At 42.0% G+C, this 21,953-nt stretch overlaps 1 protein-coding gene across 5 annotated transcripts in view; it reads left to right on the top strand.

The window, feature by feature from the left end:
* Positions 1-21,953, top strand: part of si:ch211-200p22.4 (phosphatidylinositol-binding clathrin assembly protein) — a 53,497-nt gene that overhangs the window by 13,364 nt on the left and 18,180 nt on the right. For all 5 annotated transcript variants that reach the window (XM_064940124.1, XM_064940121.1, XM_064940123.1 and 2 more), the window contains exons 2-8: positions 8,214-8,356; positions 15,253-15,328; positions 15,534-15,636; positions 15,994-16,087; positions 16,217-16,328; positions 16,810-16,916; positions 20,167-20,208. In XM_064940124.1, the coding sequence (XP_064796196.1) occupies positions 8,214-8,356; positions 15,253-15,328; positions 15,534-15,636; positions 15,994-16,087; positions 16,217-16,328; positions 16,810-16,916; positions 20,167-20,208 (677 nt within the window). The remainder of the gene's footprint in view (positions 1-8,213; positions 8,357-15,252; positions 15,329-15,533; positions 15,637-15,993; positions 16,088-16,216; positions 16,329-16,809; positions 16,917-20,166; positions 20,209-21,953) is intronic.

Here is a 21,953-nt window from a genome sequence, read left to right as displayed (position 1 = left end):
GCTTGTCCCAAGGAGATCTATTGCGTTTGATAAAAAAAATCTTTCCCTTCCCCCTGCCTCTCACACCATCACACCAACAAAGTTGAGAGGTCAACTTTCCTCTTTGACGAGCGGTTTCAACTTGCTATTTGCATTTGAAGTTTGGTCAAACTTAATTGGTCATATGGACACACACACACACACACACACACACACACTGAGACATTTATTTTACTGTAATAGAGAAGTTAACTTTTTTTAACGCTACCCATTTTATGTCTCAACTAACTCAAATTGCTTGTAGAGCAGACACTACTAAAACGAGAGTATCCAAATAAATGCTCCGCTTGTTGCGTGCGGCATTTGGGTGCCACGTACTGCTAGAAGCATTTTAGCCAAAGACTGTTATAATAGCTGTTTAATCTGTGTTTGATAAATGTGAAATAAGCCTAAAACATTATATAATGAATTGGCAACACATTTTCATTGAGAAATAAGGTAGGCCACTTTATTTCAACATCTGAACAAAGTGGGCAGACTAACTTGCTCTTCAAACAGTTGAAGACAGACAGAAGTTATGGGTAGGTAACATGGGGGGCCCTTCAGGGGTGCGTGCTCAGTACTCTCCTGTACTCCCTGTTCACTCATGTCTGCACGGCCAGGCACGAATCCAACACCATTAAGTTTGTAGATGAGACAACAGTGGTAGGCCTGATCACCGACAACGATGAGACGGCCTATAGGGAGGTCGTCAGAGACCTGACTGTGTGGTGCAAGGACAACAACATCTCCCTCAACGTGATCAAGACAAAGGAGATTGTGCTCTACAGGAAAAGGAGGATCGAGCACGCTCCTATTCGATGGGACTGTAGTGGCGCAGGTTGAGAGCTTCAAGTTTCTTGTTGTCCACATCACCAACAAACTATCATGGTCCAAGCACACCAACATAGTCGTGAAGAGGGCACGGCAAAACAATTCCCTTCTCAGGAGACTGAAAAGATTTGTCATGGGTCGTCAGATCCTCAAAAGGTTCTAAAGCTGCACCATTGAGAGAATCCTGACTGGTTGCATCACTGCCTGGTATGACGACAGTTCGGTCTCCGAACGCAAGGCACTACAGAGGTTTAGTGTGTATGGCCCAGTACATCACTGGGGCCAAGCTTCCTGCCATCCAGGACCTCTATACCAGGCGGTGTCAGAAGGCCCTAAAAATTGTCAAACTCCAGCCACCCTAGTCATTTGACTTCTCTGTGCTACCACATGGCAACCAGTACTGGAGCACCACGTCTAGGTCCAAGAGGCTTCTTAATTTAACAGCTCCTATCCCCAAGCCATAAGACTCCTGAACGTCTAATCAAATGGCTACCCAGACTATTTGTATTGCCCCTTGCCTCTTTTATACTGCTTCTACTCTATGCATAGGCAATTTAATAGCTCTACCTACATGGACATATTACCTCTATCTGGTGCCCCCGTACATTGACTCTGTACCGTTACCCCTTGTATATAGCCTCGATATTGTTATTTTACTGCTGCTCTTTAATTATTTAATTAATTTTGGGGGGGGTATTTTTCTTAACTGCATTGTTGGATAGGGGCTTGTAAGGAAGCATTTCACTAAGGTCTACACCTGTTGTATTTGGCATGTGTGAAATAAAATTTGATTTGAGAAGGGTGTGTTCATAACAATTAAATTAATCAACCTTGTTAGCTAAAAAATAGATTCAAGTTTGCTAAACTTAAAATATAAAGCTTAGCTTGCTAATCACCAGCACGTGGGCTTGAGATATTGTTGATGAGACCTGTGTGAACTTCTTGTGGATCATTGGCACGCCAGCGTCCCATCTCAACAACTTCCGGGGGAAATTGCAGAGTGCGAAATTCAAATAACAGAAATAGTAATATTCAACATTGATGAAAATACAAGTGTCATACATCCGTTAACTTCACTGTCTGTGAGTATAACAGAACTGATGTCAGGTGAAAACCTGAGGAAAAACTTATTTTGAAAGGCTGTTTTTCCATTGAAAGCCTATCCACCATACAAAGACTTAGGACCCAGTTCATTATATTTATTGCTTCCTCTACATGTGGCCAGTCTTTAGGCATTGTTTCAGGCTTTTACTCTGAAAAATGAGGGAGATACAGCACTTTCAATGAGAGGCCAGTGGAAATTTCCAGCCTTCCAGCCTATTCTAACCACATCTGGATGGATCCATAGAGAATTACTATGGGAATATCACTTAGGCCTAAAGAACATCGGCTACAGTACAGTAAGAAATGCATTTTTGTTTTTCTTGGAATAGAAAAAACATAATATTCATCAAATTAAGTTGTTTCTAAAAATCAACCCCATATAGTCTATTCTATTCCAGGCTCCGTTTGACTCCTAGAAATGACATGGCACTGTAGGCCTAACTTAGCTTCTCAAAGATGCCCTTTGGTGGGCAATCTAGCACTAACTACCATTAATGGCAACAATGGCTGACACTTAAATAACGTGCCATAGAATTGAGGCAGTCCACAAGCTGTGCTGCAGTACAACACAACTTTTAAAGGAAGAACCACTGTAGATCAGAACTCCTACTCCCCTGGACTGAAGTGGTATCTCTTGGTTTGGCCTAAAGTCTTCAGAAATTGTAACCTGCTGCAGAGATTCAATAGGAGAAATGTAGCTTTATTCACATCATAGGCGTAATTAGATTTGAATACATGATTCAGTAGGATTGTTAGGAAGGCATACAGAACAGCATTGGCTCCAGCTCAGAATGGATTTGGCTTTCTCAGCAGCTCCATGCTCTGGTTTCCTTTTCTCTCACACACACACACACACACACACACACACACACACACACACACACACACCCCTCCCCTCCCTTGATATATCAGAACTGAAAATAGATTAGCTCCAATAAGCAATTGATCTTTTCACCAGTGCCTGTGGTAGCAGAATTATTGTTTTGGTATTATGGAATGTTCTTCCATGTTTCATCCTTCTACAAAGACAGACATTCCATTGTGTTGTGGAGGAATCTAGATTTACTTCCACGCAGATGTGTTTTTTAACTCGATCATGCCTGGGTCGTCATGAGAACGGAAACGCTGGGTAATCTAAAACGGGGAAAGACAAGTCACAGAGGAGACAGAAAAGGAGATTAAAAGGGAGAGGATTATCTTTATAGACTCAAGCTATTTCTAAACCATCTGTCTTTCCCTCTATCTCTCTCGTAGAGGAATTTGTGTTTGCAAGCAAGGCAGTCCTCTTTTCGGTGTGTGTTTGAGGCAGGCAGTCAGAGAGGCAGCAGGAGATTAATATATAAAAGGTGATTTTTTTTTTTTTTTTTTTTTTTAAATGAGCAATCTTCCCACTAGCTAGCTTAGATAGATGACCAGATGTAGTCTGCCTTCCATCTGGTACCCTCCTTTCTCCCACCTGCCCCGCTGTCTGTCTTTTTTTTTCCTCAGCTGTCTGACCCAGTGTACCCTCTGGAAAAATGTGTAGCAGTGGGGGGTGGGAAGGATGGTACCAGGTGGAATGCTATTGTATGCTATTAGCAAAAAGCATTATCACCTGTAGCCCAACTGATGCACCGTAGTGGCTCTAAATAAATAGGCTTTAGCATGGGGTTGCCTATATGTTTTTACCCTATTGGGCTAATCATTAGCCAGATCTCAAATGTGATCTTTTTTAAAATTCATCAATCTGTCTAACTATTAATGTTTGAACTTGCATAATCAGCAAATATAATTGTAGGCCTACCTGTTAGGGTGACTGAGGTAACACACACCCTCCCCTGCCTGTACTTCTCACAGAAACCACTATGTCCCCCTCAACACTTTCCCTGGTTGCTATGACTCTTGCGCAATTAAAAATGTAATCGGTCTCATCACAAATTATTTTGAGATAGGGTGGCATTTAGCCTACAATTGACCCGTGATACATTTAGCCCTACTCTTCCCTATGTGCTTATGGTGAATTGCAGAGCAGTAACCTGCTTAAAACTGGGGTTAAAATGGTGCAGTTCATGCATATTTAGGTGTTGAGAAAAAACATTAATTTATTTTTCGTTTTCTTTGCAGAGCTATAGTAAATGTGGACTGTTCTAGCATCTTCAAAGTGCGCCATGTTTTCATGGGTCCTTTTTTTGGAGTGGTGGCAATGATTTTGAATTAACGCAGCGCCACAGCAAAATGACTGCAGCGGTCTGACCACAGTTCAGGCTAGCCACCAGGTCCTAAAATGAACACCCGCTACCTGCCAAATGCAGGTAGGTTTTGGCTTTGGCAGGTAGGAATGTCTAATTCACCAGTCACATTGACGGGTGGTCACACTCTGGGCTCTACAGTGCAAGTATTTCATAAAAATAGTCAAGGATGGGCACTAGTGTAAGTTGTGATTTATAGCCAAATAAATGCTGCAGTAGCTGTTTTAAAAAGTATTGCTGACATTTTGTTTCATATTTGGTATTGCACAAAAATCTTAATTGTAACGTTTATAGCTATCCCACCTTGCGCATCAACACTGCCTGTCTTGGGGCCTTCGAGCTTTGTGAGTGAAGTGCAGTCTAATTTACTTAAGTCTGCTGAAGTGAGACTTATTCCTTTTTAAAAATATATTTACATTGTTTTCACAAGCTAGGTTGCTTTTCAATGTTTGAGTTTGCTTCCACTGCTAGCAAAAAGAGACAGTCGGCCTGTACGAGTGAGATTCTCACAGGCACAGGTGATGACTGGAGTCATTAAATTGAGCATTATACCACATTATTTCTTAGTAATACATTTCTTGTCTTTTGAAACAATGATGCTCATCAATTATTAAAAAAAAGTGTTTATGATAGGAAAAAAAACATTTAGGCTTTTACATAAATTTTTTTTTTTTTTAAATCTACCTGACAGTGTTTGGTATACAATGTTTTTAGATTTAGGCACTGCAAGCTACCGTGGGCTACAATTGACTTTACCTCTTCTTTACCTCTACTCAACTCTCACGCTAGGGCTGCATCTGAATAGTCTTCAACAGCTTCCTGTCCTCGTAGAGGCTTTAAGGAGATTTCAAATGTTACCTTTGGAAGAGGATGACTGACTTCATGTCCATTGATTGGCCTAGCTATCCTTCCTCTCCAGTTGTTTGCACCATCTCTCACACCACAGTCCTTTGCCTCTCCCTCACCAAGCCTATAGTCCTTTACCGTGTGTGAGATATGAGGTAAGCGCCCGAAGTTCAGGCCTGTACCAGGAGCTGCCCATTACGTGTACTGACCACTGCTATCCACAGGGAAAAGGTCATGCCAGCCCTGTGGTTCCCTGTTGAACCATGCTGGAAGCAACAATACAGCTGTGTACTACAGACACACACACTCCCCTCTGTATCTTACTGTTCATCTCTCCGCATTTCCCCTGTTGTGGAATCTCTCTAGTGTTCTCAAACTGGTGTCTGTGGGGGTACTGCAGGGGGTCTGTTGCCAGAGCTGTTTTTATATGTAGTATTTATATTAGAGGTCGACCGATTTTATGATTTTTCAACACCAATACCGATTTATTGGAGGACCAAAAAAGCCGATACCGACTAATCAGCCAATTTTTATTTATTAAATGTATTTATTTGTAATAATGACAATTACAACAATACTGAATGAACACTTATTGTAATACATCAATAAAATCAATTTAGCCTTAAGTAAATGAGACATGTTCAATTAGGTTGTAGTTATTATAGGAATTATTGGACTATTTCCCTCTATACCATTTGTATTTTTTTATTTTACCTTTGTTTAACTAGGCAAATCAGTTAAGAACAAATTCTTATTTTCAATGACGGCATAGGAACAGTGGGTTAACTGCCTGTTCAGGGGCAGAACGACAGATTTGTACCTTGTCAGCTCGGGGGTTTTAACTTGCAAACTTCCGGTTACTAGTCCAACGCTCTAACCACTAGGCTACCCTGCCGCCTCATTAACCTTTGACTATTGGATGTTCTCATAGGCACTTTAGTATTGCCAGTGTAACAGTATAGCTTCCGTCCCTCTCCTCGCTCCTCCCTGGGCTCGAACCAGGAACACATCGACAACAGCCACCCTCGAAGCAGCTGTACCCATCGCTCCACAAAAGCCGCGGCCCTTTTGCAGAGCTTGAAGTATTGCGAAGAGCTGCTGGCAAAATGTATACAAAAGTGCTGTTTGAATGACTGCTTACGAGCCTGCTGGTGCCTGCCATCGCTCAGACTGCTCTATCAAATCATAGACTAAATTATAACATAACACACAGAAATACGAGCCTTAGGACATTAATATGATCGAATCCGGAAACTATCATCTCAAACAAAACGTTTTTTCTTTCAGTGAAATACGGAACCGTTACATATTTTATTTAATGGATGGCATCCAAGTCTAAATATTCCTGTTACATTGCACAAACTTCAATGTTATAATTACGTAGAATTCTGGCAAATTAGTTCGCAACGAACCAGGTGGCCCAAACTGTTGCATATACCCTGACTCTGCATGCAATGAACGCAAGAGAAGTGACACAATTTCACCTGGTTAATATTGCCTGCTAACCTGGATTTATTTTAGCTAAATATGCAGGTTTAAAAAATATATACTTCTGTGTATTGATTTTAAGAAAGGCATTGATGTTTATGGTTAGATAGTCGTGCAGCGATTGTACTTATTTCCGCAAATACGCTTTTGTTAAATCATCCCCCGTTTGGCGAAGTTGGCTGTCTTTGTTAGGAAGAAATAGTCTTCACACAGTTCGCAATGAGCAAGGTGGCCCAAACTGCTGCACATACCCTTACTCTGTTTCGAGAGAAGTGAGACATTTTCCCTAGTTAATATTGCCTGCTAACATGAATTTCTTAACTAAATATGTAGGTTTAAAAATATTTGTGTATCGATTTTAAGAAAAACATTGAAGTTCATGGTAAGGTACACGGAGCAACTACAGTCCTTTTTCTCGATAACTACACATGGTTGATATTACTAGTTTAACAAGTGATTATGATTGATTGTTTGTTTTTTATAAGATAAGTTTAATGCTAACTTGGAACTTACCTTGGCTTCTTACTGCATTCGCGTAACAGGCAGGCTCCTCGTGGAGTGCAATGTAAAGCAGGTGGTTAGAACGTTTGACTATAAGGTTGCAAGATTGAATCCCCTAGCTGACAAGGTAAAAATCTGTCGTTCTGCCCCTGAACAAGGCAGTTAACCCACTGTTCCTTGGCCGTCATTGAAAATAAGAATGTGTTAACTGACTTGCCTAGTTAAATAAAAGTGTAAAAAATAATAATCGGCCAAATCGATGTCCAAAAATACAGATTTCTGATTATGAAAACTTTTAATCGGCCATTCCGATTAATCGGTCGACCTCTAGTGGAAAGGGATGGGTGGAGAGCGGAGGAAGGGAATTTTACCATTGAAATAGAATGGATGTAGCCTTATTATAAAATCCACATTAATGACATGCAGAGAATGATTTGGTGGCAGTAAAAGTTGTTAAAAATGTAGGCGTGCACAAGGAAATTTTGGAGCATAAAAATACAAGGTAATAAAGCTAGACTCTATAATTTTGCTATGTGCACTGGTGTTCCTAAATAAAAAATATATATGTCAAACAGCAAAATATTTTGGCCCATATGTGACTAAAATGCATGCATTGTAGGGCCCTGCTTTAGAATTGGAATGCCTCATTCTATGAATTCCACTCGTTCTCATTTTGTAAGTTTTCGTTCCATGTATATTCTAGTATTGTTTATGTAGAGTGATGTTTAATTGATTAGGCTAGCTCGACATCAAACATTTTCTCATAATAGGCTTATGTTTTGCCACTGTCCTCTGTACTGTATGTTGTCTATTTACACAGGCCTATTTGTTCTAGTATCGGCTATATGTTTGTCTCTCGACTGTACTGTGGGCGTGTGTCCGACAACACGCTTGTGTGTGTTCCTTGCCCTGAAATCACCTATTACCTCCTTTACCTTTCATACAGTTTCACGGTCACACCACTGTGTGTGTGAGAGCGTTTTTGTCCTTGATCTCTAATCTGCATACTGTCCCTGATCTCACCAGCTCTCTGTCTGTACAGTATCTTACGCTGTTTGTGTGCCGCTCTGTCTTTGTGTGTCTAACTCTCTCTCCTCCAGACCTGACCTGAATGAGATGAAAAGGACGTGTGTCTGACTGTGTCCCTATACGGTGTCTAACCGCCTTTGTCTCGTGTGTGTGTGTGTGTTTCAGACCTGATCCACTGCACCAATGAGATGAACGTCTCTGTCCCCCAGCTGGCAGACACACTGTTTGAGAGAACAGCCAATAGTAGCTGGGTGGTGGTTTTCAAAGCCCTCATCACTACACACCACCTCATGATGTACGGCAATGAGGTGAGTGGAACACACACACACGTAGCGGTTAGAGCATTTGGCTAGAATAAAGCATATATGCCTAGGCTATTGTAAATAAATTGCAAATTTAAAATTGTAGCAGTGCCAAATTTGTCTATCAACTGTAAAAAGTGAGCACAACAGAGCCACAGACATCAATAGAAAAAACAAGAATTTTAACAGAGGCTGCATATTATCAGGAAGGCCCTTGTTAAATAGTCTGTTTCAAAACCAAATGGTACATATTCACAAAAGTAGATGGTGTTTGTTCAATTATATTTTCTGTTTAAACAAAATTAAAGGAGTGAATTTGGAATGTCATTTTTGTGAGTGCTGAGCGTGTTTATTTAAAAAAAGTAGAGCGGTGTGCGAAGACCGCTCGGTGAGCGATGAGTGGTGTTTCCCACCAGGTGGTTTGTTTGAATTTAGTAAATTAAATGTTTTACTACAACAATGTCTATGCCGCCATCTTTTCTATTTCAAATCTTCTCTCATTGATTGAGACAGGTTGCCACCCCAAAGTGCTGCATGTCATGAGAGCAACTCAGAAATCAAGCTTTGCGTTGAGTGACACTCGACTTGGCTCGACGTGCAGAACTGTCCTCGGGCCTGGCAAGTTTTTTGGAAACCCTCTGGGCCAGTTGATCATCCCCGTCAATGACCCCCACCAAACAGCTGGTTGTTGCGTGGAGCGGTTTATCGAAGACTGACAGTGGTAGGGTTATGGAAAGCAGTAGGACGTTATATCTACCAGTAAATGCTAAGACTAGAATGGGTATACAAACCAGGTATTTAAAAAGTTAGTCTTGGTTGAATATTTGTGATACACAATTCGGTCATGAAAAACCTAGCTTAAAAATCTGACATTTCCTCTAGGCTTTTTGTTCCTTGAAAAGTCATTGTTATGGTAACCGATTTAGAAGTTCTACTGCTCTAATATAATATTCTGTGATTTTTAAATTTTTTATTTCTGATCAGTTTTAGAGAAGCAGCAGCGTTTGTTTGTTTCCCGGCCGTTTCAATTTAAGGGTGTTGCGCTAGTCTGTTGCTAGCCATCTGCGGTTATTATGAGCAAGACCAAATCGAATGCTGACTTCAACTTGGTTTTCCATACAAAGTGTTCCATTACAAAGGGAACCTGGTTTTTGGTCACTTCCTGATTTTAAGACGTGATACAATAACCCTTCAATATCTCCTGAACATCTCAAATGGCGAGACTAGCTACCACATGGACAGACTTCATTAGTTTGTTTGTGTCGGGAGCATGCTGTCATTGCATAATGCCATTGTGTAAGCCTATTGAAAAAATGTATTATTCTTAGTTGTAATGCATACATTTTTTCTATAGGCTATTACAACAATTATATATATATATATATTTAGGTCCTTAAATATATACGATGTAGGTCCATGAAGAAGTACTTAAGTCCTTGAATTTGATTTGCCAATGTCTGTATGAACCCTGTATTGGCTACTTGCTCAGCCCGCTAATAATAGATAGCGTAGTGAATGTGTATGTTGCTGAGGGAAAGACATATAGTGTGCGTATGTTATATACTAACACTATATGAGTCATTTCCCTGCTGTCCCAGATACTGAATGGACCGTTCTGCCTCAGTGACGGCACTGGAAGAGTGTCAGTACTACTAATAACCCTCAGAGTGAATGGAAGCGAAATGGAGAAAAGGATGGGAGCGAAAGGAAGTGAAGGAGGGAGGGGGAAAGAGGCGAGGGAATGAATTGAGAGAGAAAGGTACATAGCGTGAGGGGATTGATTGAAGGGGAGAGATCGAAAAGAGTCTGAGGAAAGCAGCTGGTGAGAGACAGGAAGAAGGAAGAGTGTCTCTGAGAAAAAAAAAGTGCTGTAGAAAAGTGCTGACAGTGAGTGTTGTCAGAGGGGAGACTGAGGAGAACTCTGAGAATCTGTTATTGTGTATGTGGAGGGTCAGACTGACTAATGGAGGTCACCAAGCACAATCATCGTGTGACCTTGAGCATATTGCGTACTGAATGATAGGGTGGATTCACAAAGTGGTGTGTACAGGAATGATGAGTCAAGAGGATACCCTTGTCCTTCACAGATAAGCAAACACACATCTCTTAACCTCTCTAGGGTATGCGTCCCACCTGGCCAACTTCCAGATTGCAGAGCGCCAAATTCAAATACAGAAATAAAATGTTTTACCTAGGTTTAAAGATTAACTTCTTGTGAATCCAACCACGGTGTCTGATTTACAAAAATGCTTTATGGCGAAAGCATTCCTTACGATTATTTGAGAACATAGCCCAGCAGACAAATCATTACAAACAGTAACCAGCCAAGTAGAAGAGTTGCATAAGTCAGAAATAGAGATCAGATTAATCCCTTACCTTTGATGATCTTCATACTGTTGCACTCAGTAGACATTAATTTACTCAATAAATGTACCTTTTGTTCGATAGTCTCTTTATATCCAAAAACCTCAGTTTTGTTCATTTTTTCTTCAGTAATCCACAGGCTCAAACGCAGACAAAAAAAATCCAAATTGTATCTGTAAAGTTCATAACATGTCAAACGATGTTTATTCAATCCTCAGGATGTTTTTATCCTAAATTATCTATATTATTTCAACCGGACAATAACGTCATCAATATAAAAGGTAAACAAGAAAGGCACTCTTGGGATGAAAAGCATGAAAAAGCTCTAACAGGACAAGGGTCCACTCATTCAGACTGGTCCTACTCCCTTATTTATCAGAATACAAGCCTGAAACAATTTCTAAAGACTGTTGTCATCTAGTGGAAGACATAGGAACTGCAGTTTGAGTCCTAAGTCAATGGATACTGTAATGGCATTGAATAGAAAAAAAAGAAAAACAACTTCCTGAATGAATGTTTTTTTTCTCATGTTTTCGCCTGCCAAATCAGTTCTGTTAAACTCAAACACTATTTTAGAGTGTTTTCTATCCAAATCTACCAGTTATATGCACGTCATATTCTGGGCCTGAGTAGCAGGCTATTTAATTTGGGCTTACTTTTCATCCAAAATTCTGAATGCTGCACCCTACGCTAGAGAAGTTAAGGCGTCAACATGCTTCAGTTCAGCTAAGACACAAATTATACAAAAGTATATGTGGGCACCCCTTCATATTAGTGGATTCGGCTATTTCGGCCAAAAGCTTTGCTGACAGGTGTATAAAATCAAACTCACAGCTATGTAATCCAGAGACAAACATTGGCAGTAAAACTGCCTTACTGAAGAGCTCAGTGACTTTCAATGTGGTATCGTCATAGGATGTCACCTTTCCAACAAGTCTGTTCCGCACATTTCTATCCTGCTAGAGCTGCCTCGGTCAACTGTAAGGGCTGTTATTGTGAAGTGAAAACGCCTAGGAGCAACAGCGGCTCAGCCGCAAAGTGTTAGGCCACACAAGCTCACAGAACGGGAATGCCGGGTGCTGTAGTGCGTAAACATTGTCTGTCCTCTGTTGCAATGCTCATTCCTGCATTCCAAACTGCCTCTGGAAGCAACGTCAGCACTAACTGTTTTTCGTGATTTCATGAAATGGGTTACCGTGGCCTAGCAGCCGCACACAAGCCTAAGATCACAATGCCAAGCGTTGTCTGCAGTGGTGTAAAGCTCGCTGCCATTTAGACCCTGGAGCAGTGGAGTGATGAATCACACCTCACTATCTGGCAGTCCGACGGACGAATCTGTGTTTTGGCGGATGCCAGGAGAACGGTACCTGTCCCAATGCATAGTGCCAACTGTAAAGTTTGGTGGAGGAGTAATAATCTGTGGCTGTTTTTTCATGGTTCGTGCTAGGCACCTTAGTTCCAGTGAAGTGAAATCTTAACGCTACAGCATACAATGACATTGTAAGACGATTCTGTGCTTCCAACTTTGTGACTAGACCTGTGTGGAAGAACTTCAATGGCCTGCACAAAGCCCTGACCTCAACCCAATCGAACACCTTCAGGATGAATTGGAACGCCGACTGTGAGCCAGGCCTAATCAGTTCCCGAACTCGCTAATGCTCTTGTGGCTGTCCCCGCAGCAATGTTCCAACATCTAGTGGAAAGCCTTCCCAGAAGAGTGGAGGTTGTCACAGCAGCAAAAGGGATCAACTCCGTATTAATGCCCATGATTTTGGAACGAGACGTTTGACAAGCAGGTCTGCAAATGTGCATCACTGTATTCCAGCACGAGATTGCTGCATACAGTTATTTTGGATAGTTATATAAGGGGAGTTAGACATGTTTGTACAAACACGCAGCACTTTCACGAGTGTGGGTTCTTTGTTTGTTAGTTAATGTTAGCTAGCTCTAGTCGGCTGTACCTGCTCCAAATGTCCAGTATTTCTCCTTCTCTAGCTTGTTCTCCAACTTCTTTTTAAATGGTGAGCCAGCATTCTTTCAGCACTTTCCTTTCCATGACTGATCAAAATGTATCTAATGGCTCTCTTGTCCCTCTGCAGCAGATGTGGTGAGCAATATGTTTGGAACCTTGAATTGCAATACACATTGACTAGTGAGAATCTAAATGCATATCCTGTTTGTTCCCCCTCACCACTTCTACAGGTGTCTCTCTCTACTACGGAGTAATTCTTCAAGAGTAAATGGGCCGTTGCTTGTTAATCTATAGAGGGGGTAGAAAAAGGTTGTGTATGTAGTGGGGTAAATTAACGTCACAAGCGGTGAGTCATATTGTTTGGCTGCATCATTGACCCCCTCGTACTGCTCCATCTACCAACGTGTGTGTGTGTGTGTGCCTGTTTGTTGTCGTATAGATCAACCTGCTTTGTGACAACAGGAGCCCACACACAATTACCCCCCTGTCACTACTCCTACTACACACAACACCCCCTGTCTCACTGTCCGGTAAACTAAATAAATAAATGCTGTCCATCTCTTTCCCTACCTGCACCCTCCGTCTCGCTCTCTACCCCCTCTACGTTTCCCTCTTTTCGTTTTCTTTCTCCATCACTTTTACTCTACTCTCTCTTTGTCTCTTTCCCCTCCACCCATCTGTCAGTCAGATATCCTACTACTCTCTCCTACTTCGTCTTAATCAGCGGGATTCTACGTCATGTGTGTTGTCACTGTGGTGGGAATGAGTGTGCGTGTGAGTTGTGTTAAAAGGATTATCACTCAATTTCTGTTGGTTTTTCAGTTAACGTATAACTGCTTTTTGGTTTCCCTGGTAATTGCAAACGTTCTCATCGCCAAAGACAGTCTTCTCTTTCAACACACATTCCTTTCATTCTTTCTTATTTGTTTAACTTTATTGATTCTAGTTACTTTAACAATGCCTTTTGAGTCCCACTGACTTGTGTATGGCTGTGAAAAGGACACGGGGGTAGGGAAGAAGCAAAGAAGTCTCTCTAAAGTTGAGTGATTTACCCATCGAGACAGTGGGAGATGGACAGAATGAGAGAGTGGTTGGGGGAGAGCGTTAGCTCTTTCTCAGTTTAGATTCAGTAGATTTATTAATAATGGAGAAGGTTTTTCACTGACAGTCGACTGTTATGCTAACATGAATTATTTGAAGGGCTAGCAGACTGCTGCTCCAACTTGTTTCTCCATCGATCTTTATCTGCAGTCTATGGTGTCATAATGCAGTGCTATGGCAGTAATGTAGGGTCTCATGTCTCAACGTTAACTTGATTTCTCATCAATTACTTTCCGAAATAGCATTTGTTCAGTAACTATTCATTCATTGTGACAATAATGACACATCATGAGAATGGCTGCAAGTGTTCAGATAAGCGTGACATTCCCTTTTTATATCTGTAGACATATCGGCTGATACAATATAGCGTTAAAAGGCCAATATCGGCCAGTTAATATCGATGGACCGACAATATTGGTCGGGCTCCACTCTCTATCTATCTCGCTCTCTCTCTCTCTGCCTGTCGGTCTGTGTGAACTGCCCTGTTTTAGCCCTGTTTGACACACGTGACATTCCTCACTGCAATAAAGAAACCAAATGTCCCCAAAAAAGAGAGTCTGGTGTATTTCCCAAATAAATTTCCCTATATAGTGTACTGTACCCTATGAGCCCTGGACAAAAGTATTGCACTAAATAGGGAAATAGGGTGCCATTTGGGATGCAGAAAAGGGGGTTAAGAATTTTAACTGCGTGGGCCAATACTTTAAAACTTTTCTTTGCCACGGGACAAATGCTTAGCCAGACAAATGCACTCACAATCTGCAGAGCACATTTAATCCAGTTCTTAAAAAAAAAAATGACAACTCTTCCTCCCTACTCTGAGAAATGCTGAAGAGAGAATATGATGGATGTTAGTTTTCCTTCCTTCATTTCATGTTTTCTTAGGCGAGTTCACTCTTTCTAAAAGTAAAGTTTTTCTCGCTCGCTTTCTTCTCTTGACTCCTAAGCACGAGAACACAAAAGCCTGCTAGTTTGTGTGTGTGCTCTGTCGCTGGAAGCGTGTCAGCTGGCGTAGCGTGAATCCCCCGCATTCCGAGATGCTCGGTTAGAACTGGGAACACCAAACTAGATGGGGGAACGTCAGCCTGGGATGTACACGTTCAGGCCTGCTCATGTCTCAGCAGAACGCTCCTCTTTCTGGGAATTCCCAGCCCTGTTTTCCCATTACTGAGGATGAGGCCAGAGAATGTTTTTCATGTGTGTCCCTCATCCCTGCCAATTGAATCTAGACTATTGATATTACACTAGATGGGATTGATCCCAAATGGCACCCTGTGCCCTATATAGTGAGCCACTTTAAACAAGAGCCCTGGGCCCTGTTCAAAATTAGTGCACTGCATGGGGAATAGGGTGGCATTTGGGACACAATGTATGGGATTTTTCCCACCCCGTTTAGTCAATAGCTGTTTATCTGACCTGAGACTTATGGCGCTTTCTTTTTCTTCCGTTCTTTCTCTCTTCTCAGCGTCTCATCCAGTACCTGGCCTCTAGAAACACCCTATTCAACTTGAACAACTTCTTGGACAAAGGTGCTTTGCAAGGTATGGTAAATCATATGCAAACACTCATATAATACTAGTGCATGATTAGACACACACTGCTTTGGTCTCAGGTTCTCTCTTGTTTTTAGTGGGGTGTGGGAGGTTTTACTGGGGGGGGGGTCTGTGCTGTTTTTGGTCAAATGAGGATGGTTCAAAGTCTCGGTGGTCTCTCTTCTCTCTATCCTCTTACCCTCTCTCCTTCCAGGTTATGACATGTCTACGTTCATCCGTCGGTACAGCCGCTATCTGAATGAGAAGGCCATGTCTTACAGGCTGGTGGCTGTGGACTTTACCAAGATGAAGAGAGGGTAGGAAGGCACACATGTTTACTCACTCATGCACACACCTGAATGAATAGATCACCATGTCTTACAGGCTGGTGGCTGTAGACTTTACCATGTTGAAGAGCGAATAGGCTGCATAACATTTCATACATCTAGTCTATTTCACACAACTGGGCTGGCCTGGTTCCGCAACCACTGTAGTTCCTGGAACCGTGCTGGATAGGAAAATATCCAAGCAGCCGAGTACGGTTCAGGTTGGTTCTATAGTGTGAATCAGGTCAAATGTTCCTTAGCATCCCGTCAGAACCAGCTAATCCAGTATTAGTCTAGAAAGAGAAGGACTAAATCAAAATGTTTGGTTTGTGTGTGTGTATGTTCCAGGATTGACGGTGTGATGCGTACCATGAGCATAGAGAAGCTCATAAAGACCCTTCCTATTATCCAGAACCAACTAGACGCACTGCTAGACTTCCAGGTAACATGGTGTGTTTGTGCATGCGGAGGAGGGGTGTGTGTATTCAATGGAATGGGTGTCAGGTTTGAGATGAAAAATAAATAAATAAACTTTGGGGGGGGGAATGCTTCTCTTCCACCCTCTCTCCAGGCCAACCCCAATGAGTTAACTAACGGGGTGATCAACTCAGCCTTCATGCTGTTGTTCAAGGACTCCATCCGTCTGTTTGCTGCCTACAACGAGGGCGTCATCAACTTACTGGGTAAGGACTGGTCTTGAGTCAAATTTAAAGCCTCCAGCGTCAGGACTATTGGTACTGGTGGGTATTTTCATTGTATAATAGAATGGTTCATTGGAATTCTATGGGTTTTATCCTATCCATATTATGTGGGTTCTTTCCAGGGCATAGCTCAAGGTTCTTACATCAATTTGATGTGATTAACTATGTGATGTTAGCCTCTCAGACAGCCAATGCCCTGTACGGTGTGTTTGTCTTTTCACAGGTTGTGATGTATTTCTGAAGTGATAAGTGGTCCTCTGTCTCCTATCACTCTCTACTAATGGCTTCTTTGTACTCCACTCTTCTCACACTTTATCTCTGTGTCTCTCTGTCTGTGTCTCTCTGTCTGTGTCTCTCTGTCTGTGTCTCTCTGTCTGTGTCTCTCTGTCTGTGTCTCTCTGTCTGTGTCTCTCTGTCTGTGTCTCTCTGTCTGTGTCTCTCTCTCTCTCTCTCTCTCTCTCAGAGAAATATTTTGATATGAAGAAGGGTCAGTGTAAAGACGCATTGGACATCTATAAGAAGTTCCTTTACAGGATGACCAAGCTGTCAGAGTTTCTCAAAGTAGCAGAGGTACACACAGGCATGCACGTGGACACGGGCGCACATGCTCAACACAATGCCCCGTAATTACTTTTTCACATTTACATAAAGTACCAGTCAAATGTTTGGACACTTACTCATTCCAGGGTTTTTCTTTTGTTTTTACTATTATCTACATTGTAGAATAATAGTGAAGACATCACAACTATGAAATAACACATATGGAATCATATAGTAAACAAATCAAAATATATTTGAGATTCTTCAAAGTAGCCACCCTCTGCGTTGATGACAGCTTTGCACACTCTTGGCATTCTCTCAGCCAGATTCATGAGGTAGTCACCTGGAATGCATTTCAATTAGCAGGTGTGCCTTGTTAAAAGTACATTTGTGGAATTTTCTTCCTTGTTGCGTTTGAGCCAATCAGTTGTGTTGCGACAAGGTAGGGGTGGTATACAGAACATGGCCCCATTTGGTAAAATACCAAGTCCATATTATGGTAAGAACAGCTGAAATGAGCAAAGAGAAATGACAGTCCATCATTACATTAAGAAATGAAGGTCAGTCAATCCGTAAAATGTCAAGAACTTGAAGTTTCTTCAAGTGCAGTCGCAAAAACCATCAAGCGCAAGTCAAAACACACAGCCTCCCGGTACCGACCCTAATCTATTCTTATGTCACATATAGCATTCTTAGACAAATATTAAATCATGTATGTGGTTGTTTAGGTCTTATCGACTCAATCTGGAATGTTGCTGTGAGACCGAGGGCATCATGTGTGCCGATGTGTTTCCCTAAATATTTCTTGATAACTTTCCTGGCACTTGGAGTATATGAAACTGGATGAAATTATTTGAATAGTTATGCTTCTTGATGATATCTTGTACACTGCGCAAAAAAAATAAAGGGAACACTAAAATAACACATCCTAGATCTGAATGAATTAAATATTCTTATTAAATACTTTTTTCTTTACATAGTTGAATGTGCTGACAACAAAATCACACAAATTATCAATGGAAATCAAATTTATCAAGCCATGGAGGTCTGGATTTGGAGTCACACAAAATGAATGTGGAAAACCACACTACAGGCTGATCCAACTTTGATGTAATGTCCTTAAAACAAGTCAAAATGAGGCTCAGTAGTGTGTGTGGCCTCCACGTGCCTGTATGACCTTCCTACAACGCCTGGGCATGCTCCTGATGAGGTGGCGGATGGTCTCCTGAGGGATCTCCTCCCAGACCTGGACTAAAGCATCCGCCAACTCCTGGACAGCCTGTGGTGCAACGTGGCGTTGGTGGATGGAGCCGAGACATGATGTCCCAGATGTGCTCAATTGGGTTCAGGTCTGGGGAACGGGCGGGCTTGTCTTGCATTAGGAGGAACCCAGTGCCAACCGCACCAGCATATGGTCTCACAAGGGGTCTGAGGATCTCATCTCGGTACCTAATTGCAGTCAGGCTACCTCTAGCGAGCACATGGAGGGCTGTGCGGCCCCCCAAAGAAATTCCACCCCACACAATGACTGACCCACCTCCAAACCTGTCATGCTGGAGGATGTTGCAGGCAGCAGAACGTTCTCCACAGCGTCTCCAGACTCTGTCACGTCTGTCACATGTGCTCAGTGTGAACCTGCTTTCATCTGTGAAGAGCACAGGGTGCAAGTGGCGAATATGCCAGTCTTGGTGTTTTCTGGCCAATGCCAAACGTCCTGCACGGTGTTGGGCTGTAAGCACAACCCCCACCTGTGGACGTCGGGCCCTCATACCACCCTCATGGAGTCTGTTTCTGACCGTTTGAACAGACACATGCACATTTGTGGCCTGCTGGAGGTCATTTTGCAGTGCTCTGGCAGTGCTCCTCCTGCTCCTCCTTGCACAAAGGCGGAGGTAGCGGTCCTGCTGCTGGGTTGTTGCCCTCCTACGGCCTCCTCCACGTCTCCTGGTGTACTGGCCTGTCTCCTGGTAGCGCCTCCATGCTCTGGACACTACGCTGACAGACACAGCAAACCTTCTTGCCACAGCTCACATTGATGTGCCATCCTAGATGAGCTGCACTACCTGAGCCACTTGTGTGGGTTGTAGACTCCGTCTCATGCTACCACTAGAGTGAAAGCACCGCCAGCATTCAAAAGTGACCAAAACATCAGCCAGGAAGCATAGGAACTGAGAAGTGGTCTGTGGTCACCACCTGCAGAACCACTCCTTTATTGGGGGTGTCTTGCTAATTGCCTATAATTTCCACCTGTTCTCTATTCCATTTGCGCAACAGCATGTGAAATTTATTGTCAAGCAGTGTTGCTTCCTAAGTGGACAGTTTGATATCACAGAAGTGTGATTGACTTGGAGTTACATTGTTGTTTAAGTATTCCCTTTATTTTTTTTGAGCAGTGTATTACGTCACCTTACCCACACACATAAAGATAGACATCATGCAGACACACACAGACACAGTTTTAAGATTGCTGTCTGTTAAAGATTCTCAACCAAATTTACTGAACTTGTGCAATTATGACAAAATCAATGAACATATGATCCCCTAACAGTTGTGCAAAGTTGGTAGTCTTGTTCTAACATATTCACAGCTGTAATGGCTTCCAAAGTTGCTTCCACCAAGCATTCATTACATCTTATTTTTTATTAAATTGGAAAATGTTATTTTTCTTGTGTAGATCAGTAAAGAAATCATCAAATGTAATCAATTTTTAAAAATGACATTTTAAGGCTGTGCAATTGGTGTACACTTTTCACTGTTCCAATGTTTTGGCCTCAAGCTTCACGTTATTTCAATGTTTTGGGGGCTTTTTAAATGTCTGTTCAATTGCTTGCCATTCATTTGCCACACCCACACCATGTCTCGTCTCTCATTGGTCACTCACGAGACATACTCAACATTGTCCAATCATATTCATCGATCCAGTTGGCTGACAACAATTTTTGATATAGACCCTTGTTTATTTCAGTTGTTTAGAGGTTGTGTCCCAATAATCTGTTCTTTCTCATTAAGTGTGCACTTGTTCAATTCCCTTTATGGATTAGAAAGGAAATGACTGGTATATGGAAACACCCTTCAGCCCATGCCGACACCAATCTAATGCTTATATTTTTAAGGAGTGGTGTACGAGTGCACACTTCAGGAAGAACGAGAGGTTATTTGGACTCACCCACAGTAGTCACTGCATGGGAGTAATGATTCCTTTATTTATTTATTTTCTTTTCCCCGTTGTTTTTTCCGTTGGCCCGTTTGTTTGGTTTTCGTTCGGTCTTTGTGACCACAGCAAGTTGGAATAGATCAGGGTGATATCCCCGATCTCTCACAGGTCAGTGTACATTTTTCATCTCTCTCCTTATCTGGCTCCACCAACATGCTTTCATCCATCTATCCGTCCATTCGTTCATGTTACAGCCGTCAACCTCTCTCTTACTGTACATATTCGCTCCCTCTCTTCTTCGGTCTCACTTGCTCTCGCTCTTTTCTCTGTACTCAATCATTCACTCATTTTTCTCTTTGTCAAACTCTTAACAAGTTACCCTGTCTTATACTTTCCCTATGAATCTGTTGGTTTAATTGATTTAGTACTTATTTTTCAAATTATTATTTACACGGTAGGCCCAAATAGGCACTTGTAAAGAAATTATTTAACTGGCTATATAAATACCAATAACTTAAGGCACCGAGCTTAATAGTGATGCAAACTGAAATATTGGATTTTGAGTGATACATAATTCCCATTCCCAGTATACCATTTAAAATAGTTCCTTTATCATTCTCCTCCACAGACCATTAAAGGATCATGCATTGTAGGTGGTGGGTTACTTACTGTAATGCTTTTAACCCTAGCATCCCTCCCACTAAAGGCATTTCACTGTGCACGTAACATTCAAACTTGAAACTATACTGCATCTCCCCTCCCCATACAGTATACACAGAGTTTTACAAATTGTTGACCCGCCATAGGTTGTGTTCTCTGACATCTTGACCTACCCACCCGGGTTTGCATGTAGCCCTCGCCCCCTCACACGCACGCATGTAGCCTTGTCCCTTCCTACACGCACGTGCGCACACATAAACATGCATGAGTGCAGAGACACTTTGGCCCGGGGAGGGGGGGAGAAAGGTCAACCATATGAATGAATTATGAGAAACGTATTCCTCTCTTCCTCCCACCATTCAGACAGACACAGGCCTATGATAAAGAAAGCATTTTAGGGATTTTTAACATATTCATTTAAACTATATTTGACCCCTTGATTATTACATGAATGCATCATCGTAGTTGTAGCTATGACTTGAAAAGATTTCTGTCTTCAAACTTCAAAGCACATCTTGTTTTGAAAGATTGTCAGGGGATAACTAGTGATCAAAAAAGGGGAAAAGAAACTTCCCTCTTTCTTTTACTTTGCTCTTTTGTTCTCTCTCTACCTCACTTTCTTTCCTCTCTGTGTGTCGAGTGGAATGTTTAGGGAATACGTACAGGGTTCAGTCAGAGTTCCATGCTCAGTCTGTTTTTAACTTCTGTGCTTTCTTTGTAAGAGGGAATAGAACAGTGTGTGTGTGTGTGTCTGCTAATATTATTGATGTCTGATTTGGTCTCTAAACAATCTAAAGATAGTCTACTTTGGACCACAGCCGCATTGATCGTGCGCCTTGATTTCACCGTAGGTCAAAAGTGCTGCACCACACGGGGAATAAGGTGCCATTTGTTACACAACCTCCCATTTGAATTAATTTTCTCTTGGAATGTGTCTCAAATAGCACCCAAATCTCTATCTAGTGCACTACTTGTAGTGCGTAGGGTGCCATTTGGGACGCACCATTAGTGAAAGCCAAAGCGCCAGCCTTGCCCACTAGGCTATGCACTCTCAGGATGTTTATATGTTGGCACAAACCAGACAGGACAGAACGGGGTTTATGTGCATGTTTCTCAACCTCCTCTGCTACCTTCCTTCCCCTCTGTTCTCTCTTTGTTTTTCTTTTTGCTGAAACTTGTTATTATTAACCTGTTATTATTAAAATACTGAGCAAACTATTCCCTATATAGTGCCATTTGGTCTGAAGACGTAG

This window comes from Oncorhynchus masou, chromosome 27, assembly GCF_036934945.1.
Source record: "Oncorhynchus masou masou isolate Uvic2021 chromosome 27, UVic_Omas_1.1, whole genome shotgun sequence".
Taxonomy (NCBI): domain Eukaryota; kingdom Metazoa; phylum Chordata; class Actinopteri; order Salmoniformes; family Salmonidae; genus Oncorhynchus; species Oncorhynchus masou.
The sequence above is the reverse complement of the archived record's forward strand: the minus strand, read 5'-3'. Positions and strand labels throughout refer to the sequence as shown.